The 10,200-nt window shown below is 33.0% G+C and overlaps 1 protein-coding gene across 3 annotated transcripts; it reads right to left on the bottom strand.

Annotated features, from left to right (window-relative positions):
• Window positions 1-2,931: 2,931 nt before the first annotated feature.
• On the bottom strand, window positions 2,932-7,911 carry LOC109146971. 3 transcript variants are annotated; one of them, XM_019294620.1, is made up of 9 exons: window positions 7,470-7,911; window positions 6,232-6,468; window positions 5,902-6,144; window positions 5,611-5,820; window positions 5,441-5,533; window positions 5,178-5,279; window positions 4,745-5,107; window positions 4,499-4,603; window positions 2,932-4,048 (listed from the first exon to the last, which is right to left on the bottom strand). In XM_019294620.1, the coding sequence occupies exons 3-8, from the start codon at window positions 6,142-6,144 to the stop codon at window positions 4,508-4,510; spliced, it is 1,107 nt and encodes a 368-aa protein (XP_019150165.1). In that variant the 5' UTR covers window positions 6,232-6,468; window positions 7,470-7,911; the 3' UTR covers window positions 2,932-4,048; window positions 4,499-4,507. The 3 variants fall into 3 exon arrangements, with proteins under 3 accessions (XP_019150165.1, XP_019150166.1, XP_019150167.1); XM_019294621.1 differs by having other exon boundaries at window positions 2,932-4,041; XM_019294622.1 differs by lacking the exon at window positions 2,932-4,048 and adding an exon at window positions 4,061-4,353.
• Between the last annotated feature and the right edge of the window lie 2,289 nt (window positions 7,912-10,200).

Here is a 10,200-nt window from a genome sequence, read left to right as displayed (position 1 = left end):
TCTTACATCATTGTCAGACATGTGCGACCTAATTACAAAGTTGTTGATCAGAAATACAATTACACATGGACTCTAAAACGATATGACAATTTTCTAAAGAATTGATAATGTTACATCCCACTGGCTCAAATTGAATCATTCTTAGAATTTTATCAATGTTAAGCTTCTAAAAAAATTTGTAATTTAATTTTTATTATATCATTATAACAATATATCTATTGTAACCCTATACTTCGAATTATTTATTATCATATTCTATTGACAACAATTGTAGCAATTTTCATTGACAAACTCCCAAAATAATTTGTCTCAATAACGAATGGAAATTTAAAAAAAAAAAAAAAAATCAATAACTTTAATGTTGTATATGAAAAGTATGTATGTCACTTTATTATTTTTATTAAATTAAATAAATTGGTATCTACCAGGACTATGTGGTCTAATAGTATCCGGGTTGGACTTCCATTTGGAAGGTTGTAAGTTCGAGCCTCAGTGGAGGCGTTATTAGCTCTCTGTGTTTTAGTAGATTGAGAAAGTATATGAACAGATACTACAATGTAATAGAGCTAGTAGCATTCAAAAAAAAATAAATAAATTGGTATCTATAATAAAAAAATAAAAAATATGCATTTTATTAATTTAGAATTAAATGTCTATATTGACATTATTCAAAACAAATTATTCATTATAAAAAATTTAAAAAGAGATATAATTTCAATTGTCATATTATATTTATTTTATACCATCGAAAGATTCCTTACCTTCAAATTCATTACTTATATTCACTACATTGCTCATTGTCTTCTTTTTACATTATCTTATAATTAAATATCAAAGTTATAATACAAAATATGTTATATATTTATTTACCAAGTATTTTATAGAAATATAATAAATATTAATAGTTTGTTCAATACTTTCACATGATAATCTATGACACAAATCTCACAACACATGAAACATGTGGGGGAAAACTACAACTACCAAATATCAATAGGCGCTTGTAAGATAAAAAGTTCATAGTACAACAAAGATCGCAGTCATATATACAATGTAAATCTAAAACTTCCAATACCATAATCCCATTACATGGTGATGCTCTCTATGTTATCACCAGTAACCCAATTGCACAAGACATACAACAAATAAAAAGAAAAAAAAAAAAGATACATGACATGTACTGAAGATGAAGACAACGGCAATGCTACCCAAAAGAGAACTAAAAAGACTTAGAGAAGATTTAAACCAAAAGTAGTATTGATTTAGACTACCGTTTTTAGACTAAGTATTTAGACTAGCGTTATTATAAAGATGTAAACATTTATTTTAGTGACAATTATAATCATTTTCTCATATATTATCTTGAATTTATATACTTTGAATTACCGATTTAAATAAACAAATTCAACACCCAATATTCAATTACCGATGCATGAACATCACTTATATAATATTGCATTGATATACTTTGAAGTACTTATTTGAAAATAATTATTGGACATTATCTCATTCATGCAATGCGCGTACAAAAAACTAATTATCTAAATAAAACAAAAACAAAAACAAAAACAAAAAAAAAAAAAAAACAAAAAAAAAAAGGGCAATCCACCCATTATGGCCTTTTCACTATATAATATATATCCAGCAAATTGACCACTTTTTGGCAAAATTTGTTTTCACTTTCGATCAAAAATTGCTTACAGTACAGTATTAAGATGGTCCTGAAAGTATAGGACACTGTTGCCCAAATATGCCAATACCTTTGTCGGATGCTGACATTTGCTTCGAATCTTCCTATTCCGTGTGTTGGATGTGTACAACTGAATTCACGCGTTAATGAAACGAACTCTAACCCATAAGCATTAATACACTATTGCATTTAGTTGGATGTAATTTAATTGTAATTAAATTATAATTCAATGAAAACTTCAATTATATTCTTTGATTGAAGGGAATTACGATTCTACCGAATTACAGTTCATTTCTTTTATTAAATTCTAATTTATAAGGTACCCCATGAATTGCAATTCAATAGACGTAGGAAAGGAAAAATCTCTCTATATATTAAAGCCATAAAATTTCGGGTTTTGGTTTAGTCTCGGTATTTGTATTTGTATTTGTACTAGGGAAATTCTATTCACACCCCCCTTTTTACTATTTGCACCACCTACATAATAGGTCAAACTACTTTATAGGTGGTGCTAACTACAAAATGCTATTTACACCACATTATTTAATATGGTCAAAAGAATAATATTTATTTTAATTTTTTTTTTACAATTAAATTATTAAAAAAAAAAAAAAACTTAGCGTTACCTTCTCCGATGAGAAGGCAACTGCCTTCTCATCGGAGAAGGCAACTGGGCTGCCTTCTCCGGTGAGAAGGCAGCCCAGTGGGTCCACTACACCAAAACAGGCGTTTAGCGGCGGTTCGAAACCGCCACTAGTATGTTTAGCGGCGGTTATTCAACCGCGTCTAAATAGTGTGTCGCGAAGCATTTAGCGGCGGTTTTCTACAACCGCGGGAATTCATGGGAAATTTATTTCGCGGCGGTTTTGAATTCATTTAGCGGAATAAATATATTTATTTGAATAAATTTTAGCGGCGGTCTTCTAACCGCCGCTAAATAAATATATTTATTTGAATAAATTTTAGCGGCGGTCTTGTAACCGCCACTAAATAAATAATTTTTTTTTGAATAAATTTTAGCGGCGGTTTGTAACCGCCGCTAAATAAATAAATTTTTTTTGAATAAATTTTAGCGGCGGTTTGTAAGTGTTGCTATATATTTTTTTTATTTATTTATTAAAATATTAGATGCGGTTATTAAGTGTCGCTAAATAATTTTTTGTTTTCATAATTAAGTGTCACTAAATGTTGTTTTATAATTATATTATTATATTTTTATAATTATCATTTAATTATATTTCTTCAAAAATCGTTATATTCAAATGCGTATTGCAATCACAAATAAACTCTATGTACACATTTAATTGAAAAAAATCAATTGTAATTAATATTGATAAAATAATACTAGGTCTTTAACTCTAATGCATTTTCATTCCCTGACAGTTCAAAACATTATTCTTCAAACACGTTCAGCACTTTTGGCCTTTCGTTGTTTCTTTTTCATCCTGTTTATTTGGCTTTTTGATAAAGCCTTGGCAGGCTTGTCCTTAGAATTCTGCACATCAACCTTCTCATTTGCAGGAGATTCAGCCTGAGCTTCTTCCTCCACCATGTCAGCCCATCTTGGAGCCTTCTGATCACCTTCTTTCAAAACTTCTTCTGCAATCTCCTCCATCAGACCTGCAGCTGCCTCACCAATGATTTCATCAGCAAGGGAAGCCAGTGTTGCCTCCAGATTAGGTGTAACCCGATCAGGTGTAATCATGTCAGCTTTTAGGCCTTCCACTGATTCTTTTCCCTGAGAATCTTTCCCCTCTTCCAGGATGTATTCAAAAGTCTTAGCCATCTCTGCACAATTCATTCTGGCATTTGGCGAACAGGAGGTCCAACTGCTCCCATCTCCTCTGCCAAGCCTTTACCCCCAATTCCTTCCACTTCACAACCACCCCTTCTTCTACACCATTCCATTTTGTGCCCAAATTTGCCACAAATTGAACAGTATCGTGGTACTCTGTCCGCCTCAACAATTTGCCAAAAGCCAACTGGAATTCCTTTTCCATCATCTATTTCAATCAAAATTCGATCGCTCAAAGGCTTAGATGCATCCAATTCAACTCTCACCTTCATAATATTAGGCCTCGTCCGTCGGATTGTTGCAGAGTCTAGGGCCACAACTCTTCCAACAGGTGCGCAAATTTGTGATAGCATATCTGCGTCGAATAAATGAATGGGAAGAGAAGGAAGCTGGAGCCATACCAGAGACATAGGTGAGTCTCGATTAGGGATGAGATGCTGCTCCGGTCCCCAGCGCGATAGCCACAGGTTTTCATTTCTGTTTTCATTCCATTCTTCCACTATTATAGGTTTTATCTTCATCCAGTTTTCAAGTATCTCGTCAACTGTGAGTCTCTCTGCAACCTTGCACATTTAACAACAAATATCAGCCCAAGCATTATCGAGAAAAAACATAAAATATGACAGTGTCCAATTAGGATATCATTACTGTATCATCACATCTACCAATACATTTTCATAGCCGATTTCTACCGCTCTAGAATAAGAAGTCCATGTAAATAGAAAATGTGCAATTGTTTTCCGTTTTATTAGTTATATACTTCCAGCCTTCACAGTCAATTGGACATCTCGGTCTTTTTCCATTACAATGAAGAGAGTTGCCTTAACAACAACCAATGACCAATCTGCAGTCCTACATTGCCCAGAAACTGCAGAACCTTAACAATGAACCCTATGATAGATTAAGAATGTAAAGGATTTCCTAGCTTCAACATTAACTTGGTGCTACAAATTTAGATTCTTTAATCTTCCAAAGCAGAAAGTTCATATAGAAGATTATATGAAACTACTTACAGTTGCATATCATGTAGAAGATTGTCCATTAACATGATGACTAGAGGATGAATTTTGCTTTCCACTCCCTTGTGAAGATTGTTGCTTGCTTCCTTCATCGGGTACCTACATTTCATAGTATAAATTTCAATGCTCGACTCTAAATAGTTAAATGAAATCAATGGTGTTTGCACAACAATATAGAAATGCATACAATCCGTTTTTCTTAATGTATAAATCAGTATTTGAAAAAAAAAATGCACTTACTGGTTGAGATGTTTGGTTAAGGAAGGTAGCAAATTCTTCAGGAACTTTGCCAAAAGTTCTTTCCAAAATAGCAACAAGAGCCCCTCCCATGGCCTTTTGCATATCACTTTGAACTTGCAATTTATCACTTTGAACTTGCAATTGAGCTTTAGTTGCAGCTAACTCTTTCTCCAAAGTGGACACATAATCTTTGTCATTCATCCTTAAAGTATTGTTAAATACCTTAGATGGGCATGGTCCAAAACCTAACCCACGAACACGTCCGTTGTGCTCTTTTCCTAAAGTTTTGCCAAGAGGGTCATCTTGTGAAATAGATTGTGATTGAGAAGATGAGCCTTTCTCCATTTCATTTATGATTTTTTCCTACATTAAACAAATATCAATTTGCAGTGTAACATCTAACCCTATTCAAAATAAATTAAAACATACTTACTGTGATAATTCTACATTCTTCATTAACAGATGACCCTCTTTTTACTTTGTGGGTATCAATCCATAGTTCTGAGCGATTAACATTATGCCCGAGCTCAATTTCCTTGTATGAAAATTAAATTGTTAATAGTTAAAGAACAAAAATAAACATTCAACTTAGTTAATTGCAAAAAAAAAAAAAACAAAACAAAAAACAAAACAAAAAACAAAACAAAAAACAAAAAAAAAAAAAACAAAAAAACAAAAAAAAACAAATTCAAATACCATCTCAGCCCTTCTCCTAGCAAAGCTCTTTGATCCACAAGTATGTGCAATTTTTTGTTGTTTTCTACTTTCAGCATTTTTTCTGCACATTTCTTAATAATAGAGTACAATACTAAAACATTAGGCAAATATGACCAAAATAATAAGCAAACAGATTTCAGAAACATTACCTTAGATTTTTCTGACAAACGATAGTTGACAAAACTTGACCACTGGTCTCTATGAATTCCAATTGGACACTTACTAATCAGTTCATCCCGATTTAACGTATGATCATAGAACTCTATCCACAACCTAGATTTGAAGTCCTTCCATTTCCTCCCAATATTTTGAAGTGTCCAATGTTTTGCAATCTCATCATTTTGGAAGTGAAATTTGAGCTTCAAATCATAGTAAATGTAATTATTAGCATTATACATTTATTTTTTGAATATAGCAAATAATTGAATCTATTTTGTTACCTTGATTATTTTGGCAAATGTATCTTCTTTATATTGCTTTGGCATCAATCTCCAATCAGTAAAATTGATTGGAAATGTGCTACTTTCCTGTGCCAACCCTGCAAGTGTTCCAGTAAATAATCCAGCTGCGTCGGTGGATGGTGTATCAAAGTTGTCAAATGGGACTATGATTCTTTCCCCCAATGGGAGTGTCCAAACTTCTTTAACTTTTAATTTTTTCTTCCTCACAAATCCTTCTTTCATCTGTCAATAAATGAAACTAAATGAATATATTGATTTATTTAGACTTTTTGTACATGTCAATCAATAAATATAATAATGTAAACTTACTAATCACATCAACTTCCCACGCAGTCCTCGTTTTCCTTTTAGATGAAGATTGCAAATCTTCATCATTTTGGTCTTGTCGTGTCTCACTATATTGAGCTTGCTCTTGAGGTGTTTCATTATCCTGGGTTTGTTCTTCAAGTGGTGCATCATTCAACAATTGCTCATGTGTTGATGAAGAAGATTGTTGATGAGACTTTGACCGACTCATATCCGTGAACCTTTTTGATCTTGGCATATCTACACATTAAATGAAAAATTAAAGATTATTGTAGGGAGCAGAAATTGTGCTTTCATTGTAGGTAAAAATAGCAATATGGAGATTGGCAGATTGATCAGCAGCCTTGCGTGCTTCAATATATGGTTGCTTATGTCCAAATTTAACGGTTTCACTATCCAAGAAGAAAAGAATGACGATGATTATCACTTCATTAAAATAAACAAAATAATATAATATTGGCAAATAGACCCTCCCTTACAGCAGCTTTGCACATGAATTTAAAGAAGGGAAAGAAAACACTTATATAGCAGAATCAAACTCAGACCTCCTTGCAGAAAGCAGAAAATTGCAGGTAGCATATCATAACTTTCACATTATCTTAATGTACTAAATGCACCAGAATATAAACCATTAATCTAACAACACATAATATCAGTTAACAAATGGCTCTATAAGGTGGAGTCCAAGTAATCAGAAGGCATACTAAATATGTCTCTACATTGCAACCTCTTCTCTGGTAAGCAAACCATTAACTAAATTGTACTTGTAAGCAAAACATTATTTCCCACTATATTTAGGTCCAAATATCACTAATGCAAGAACAAATTCATTTAAGCTTGGCAGGAGCTTTGTCTTTGCCTCTTTATACTAAAGTATTATTCTTGTATCCTTCCTAAACCTCCCATAGTTTTCCTCTGTTGCTTTCTTAATTTTATTTTAATATTTAATTTCATTAAAGATTTCTAGCATCATAATGTGTATTACAATATCTGATTGTAAAACCAATTCATTCAAACACAAGTATTTCAAGTGCCCTCAAATCAAATGTCCGAAATTCAACTCTATACAATTTAGCCTATGAGAGATTAGGGTTAAGGGATCAGAAATTTTCTAACCTCTGCTCAAACTACATATATCCATTTGTTAGATACAATATTCAAATATATTGTAGTAGTAAAGTAGGGTCACGAGTAGTAATCGAACAGCAGCAAACTGTAAAGGACTAGACTAGTACAGTTACCGTAGCAACAAAATGTATCTGAAGTGAAAGCGAACTCCGGCGGCGACGAACTCCGGCGGCTTGGGCTTCCTCGTGTTTGAATTCCGTCGAACTCCGTTGTCGGCGACGAACTCCGTCGGCTACAAGCAAAATGAACGGTCCAGGAAGGATTTGATTGAATTGGGAATTGAATGCACGAAGGTATTGGAGATGGAGATTTAAGAAGGTATTGAAGATTTAAGAAGGTATTGGAGATGGAGATTTAAGAAGGTATGGGAGATGAAGATGGAACGCACAATTTGAGATTAATGCTGGGGTTTTAGCGGCGGGAATTGTGGAAGAATTGAGAAAAATAGAATTTGGGAGAAACCATTCTCATATATAATTTAGTGTGAGTTTTAGTGGCGGTCATATAACCGCCGCTATAATACGACCATGTTAATAACAAATTAATGCTTTCCGTGGATTATAGTTACTAATCATTAATTTTTTAAGTTTTAGTACAAGATTTAGAGGCGGTTGTTATAAATGCCGCGAAATACTCATTTAGCGGCGGTTATATATAACCGCCGCTAAGTGTATGTCGCTAAAAAATCAGTTTTTTGTAGTGGTCGCCTTCTCATGGGTAGAAACTACCTGGGTTGCCTTCTCCGGTGAGAAGGTTACCCACGGGTTGCCTTCTCACCGGAGAAGGCAACCACTCACCGGAGAAGGCAACCCAGGTAGTTTCTACCTGGGTCGTCTTCTCCGGTGAGAAGGCAGTCCTACCTTCTCACCGGAGAAGGTGACCGGGGAGTTTCTTTTTTTTTTTTTTTAATGAATTAAATTTTGAATTAATTAATTATTATTTAAATCTAATAAATGTGGTTTGAATAAGAGGGTGCAAATAGCATTTTGATCACCCATTAGACTATTTACACCACTTATGTATTTATTATAATTTTTCACCTTTTTAGATTTTCAATGTACTTTATATCCCATTTTAGTCAAAGGGGGTGCAAATAGCAACACCCTTGTACTATTATCAAAAATATTTGTATTTGTATTAAAGACTAACTAATACTCAACCACATTTTAGGTTTCCCATATAGGTTGAAAGTTGTTCCTAATAACAGCTCTTTACAGAACAATAATAATTACATTGAAAAGGAGATCTGAGATTAAAATTAATTATTAATTAATTAAACAATAAACCTAAACTATCCTTTTATATATTGCGAATAGCAATTCAAAAATCTTATGCCTCTATACTTTTCATATTCCGGTGCAACACCATTATTGTTCTTCCATGGTTGAGTTCCTTTGGAACTCTACATCCCTCAATGTTAATTTGAATTTCCCACTCTTCAGCCTTCACAGAACTCCTATAAATAATGGTTAGTGGTTAGTGATTTAGCTCTGAGATTACTCTTTACTATTCACTAAGTACAAGAAAGCTATAAGGGTCAGATTGGTTCGCACGTATTTAGTATCTGAAGGCCGAAACTCTAATATGCTACCCCTCTTTGAATGATGAACATGACCATCTATTTCGGATGATTGATGAAGAAGGTCAAGAGGAGGGGTCTGAGGTAGATAACCAATCTATTCAGTTAATTAATTTTATTCATTCATTGTATAACTTATTTTTTTTTGGATACAGGAGAGTGAATCTGGGAAAACTAAGGTTGGATGGATGACAGTGATGAACCACTGGAGACAGGTGCAACAAAGAGTAACTTACTACACCAATTCTTATCAAGCCAAGAAGTTAAGTGATCCAAGGCTGTTCTCATGCTTTGTCTTTTTTTTTTTTTTTTTTTTTTTTTTGTTATCTATATTGTTCTTTATTCTATATGCATGTTTTACTTACAAACAGTATTCTCTCCTACATCCTTCAATGCTTATCAAGAACAACAATAAGGCTAAAAAATACTTATGCACATCTCGAATCAAGATTCATATAACTAAGTATTGAATATAGAATAAAAAATTTACCTTTCTATGTTATGTCTTCATACTCCTTTTTAGATAGATCATATATCTTCATACACCCTGTATCATGTCTCTGGCTCCCCAACCATTTTCACATTGATTTACAAGCTTTAAAACTTCAACTTTTAGTACCTAAAATAAAATTTAAGTAACCAAAGTAGAATGGAATTATATTAAGGATTTCAAAATCTCAAATTTCAATAATTCAGTATTGTGTAACACTTTTTGTTAATATGCACTGCTAAGTGCATATTCTCTGTGATGGATCAGGCTCATTGGTGACATTATGCACTCTTTTGAAGTGCTTTAAAATTTATGATTTACTGATTTTATTTCTTACCTTATATATATGGATTTTTTACCTTATCTGCATGTTATGGTTTTTACTTACTGTTTTAGGTGTTAAAAACAGTTTATCTTATGTTTGTACTATGCTTTGTCTATTGCCTAACTTTTTTGCAGGTATGAACAGACAGGTCATGGAATGTTCCTTTTGGATTGTTCAACCAGTCTACCAATCCACAACAGTGTGTGAAGGCACATAATGAATAAACATAATGGCAACAGATTCAGCTATAGTAATTACATTGCTAGACTCTCTATGTCTACTACTCTTTAGATATTCATTAGAATATAAGTAAGTAAATTTTGAGATAGAGAATTGTACCGTATTCACATTTGTATTACCTCCAAACTCAGTTTGTGAATCAGCAATGAAATATTGGATTGCTACTTTTTTAAAAGCAGTGAACTTTCATTACCTGAAAATGAACAATTT

Source organism: Ipomoea nil, unplaced genomic scaffold, assembly GCF_001879475.1.
Source record: "Ipomoea nil cultivar Tokyo-kokei standard unplaced genomic scaffold, Asagao_1.1 scaffold1956, whole genome shotgun sequence".
NCBI lineage: Eukaryota > Viridiplantae > Streptophyta > Magnoliopsida > Solanales > Convolvulaceae > Ipomoea > Ipomoea nil.
This window is presented reverse-complemented; position numbering and strand designations above follow the sequence as displayed.

Coding starts and splice junctions, on each gene's coding strand:
- LOC109146971 (XM_019294620.1), bottom strand. CDS start 6,144: ATGAAAGAAGGATTTGTGAGGAAGAAAAAATTAAAAGTTAAAGAAGTT. Junction 5,108..5,177: donor AAGAATGTAGAATTATCACA/GTAAGTATGTTT, acceptor TGTTTAATGTAG/GAAAAAATCATAAATGAAAT. Junction 4,604..4,744: donor TTAACCAAACATCTCAACCA/GTAAGTGCATTT, acceptor TATGAAATGTAG/GTACCCGATGAAGGAAGCAA.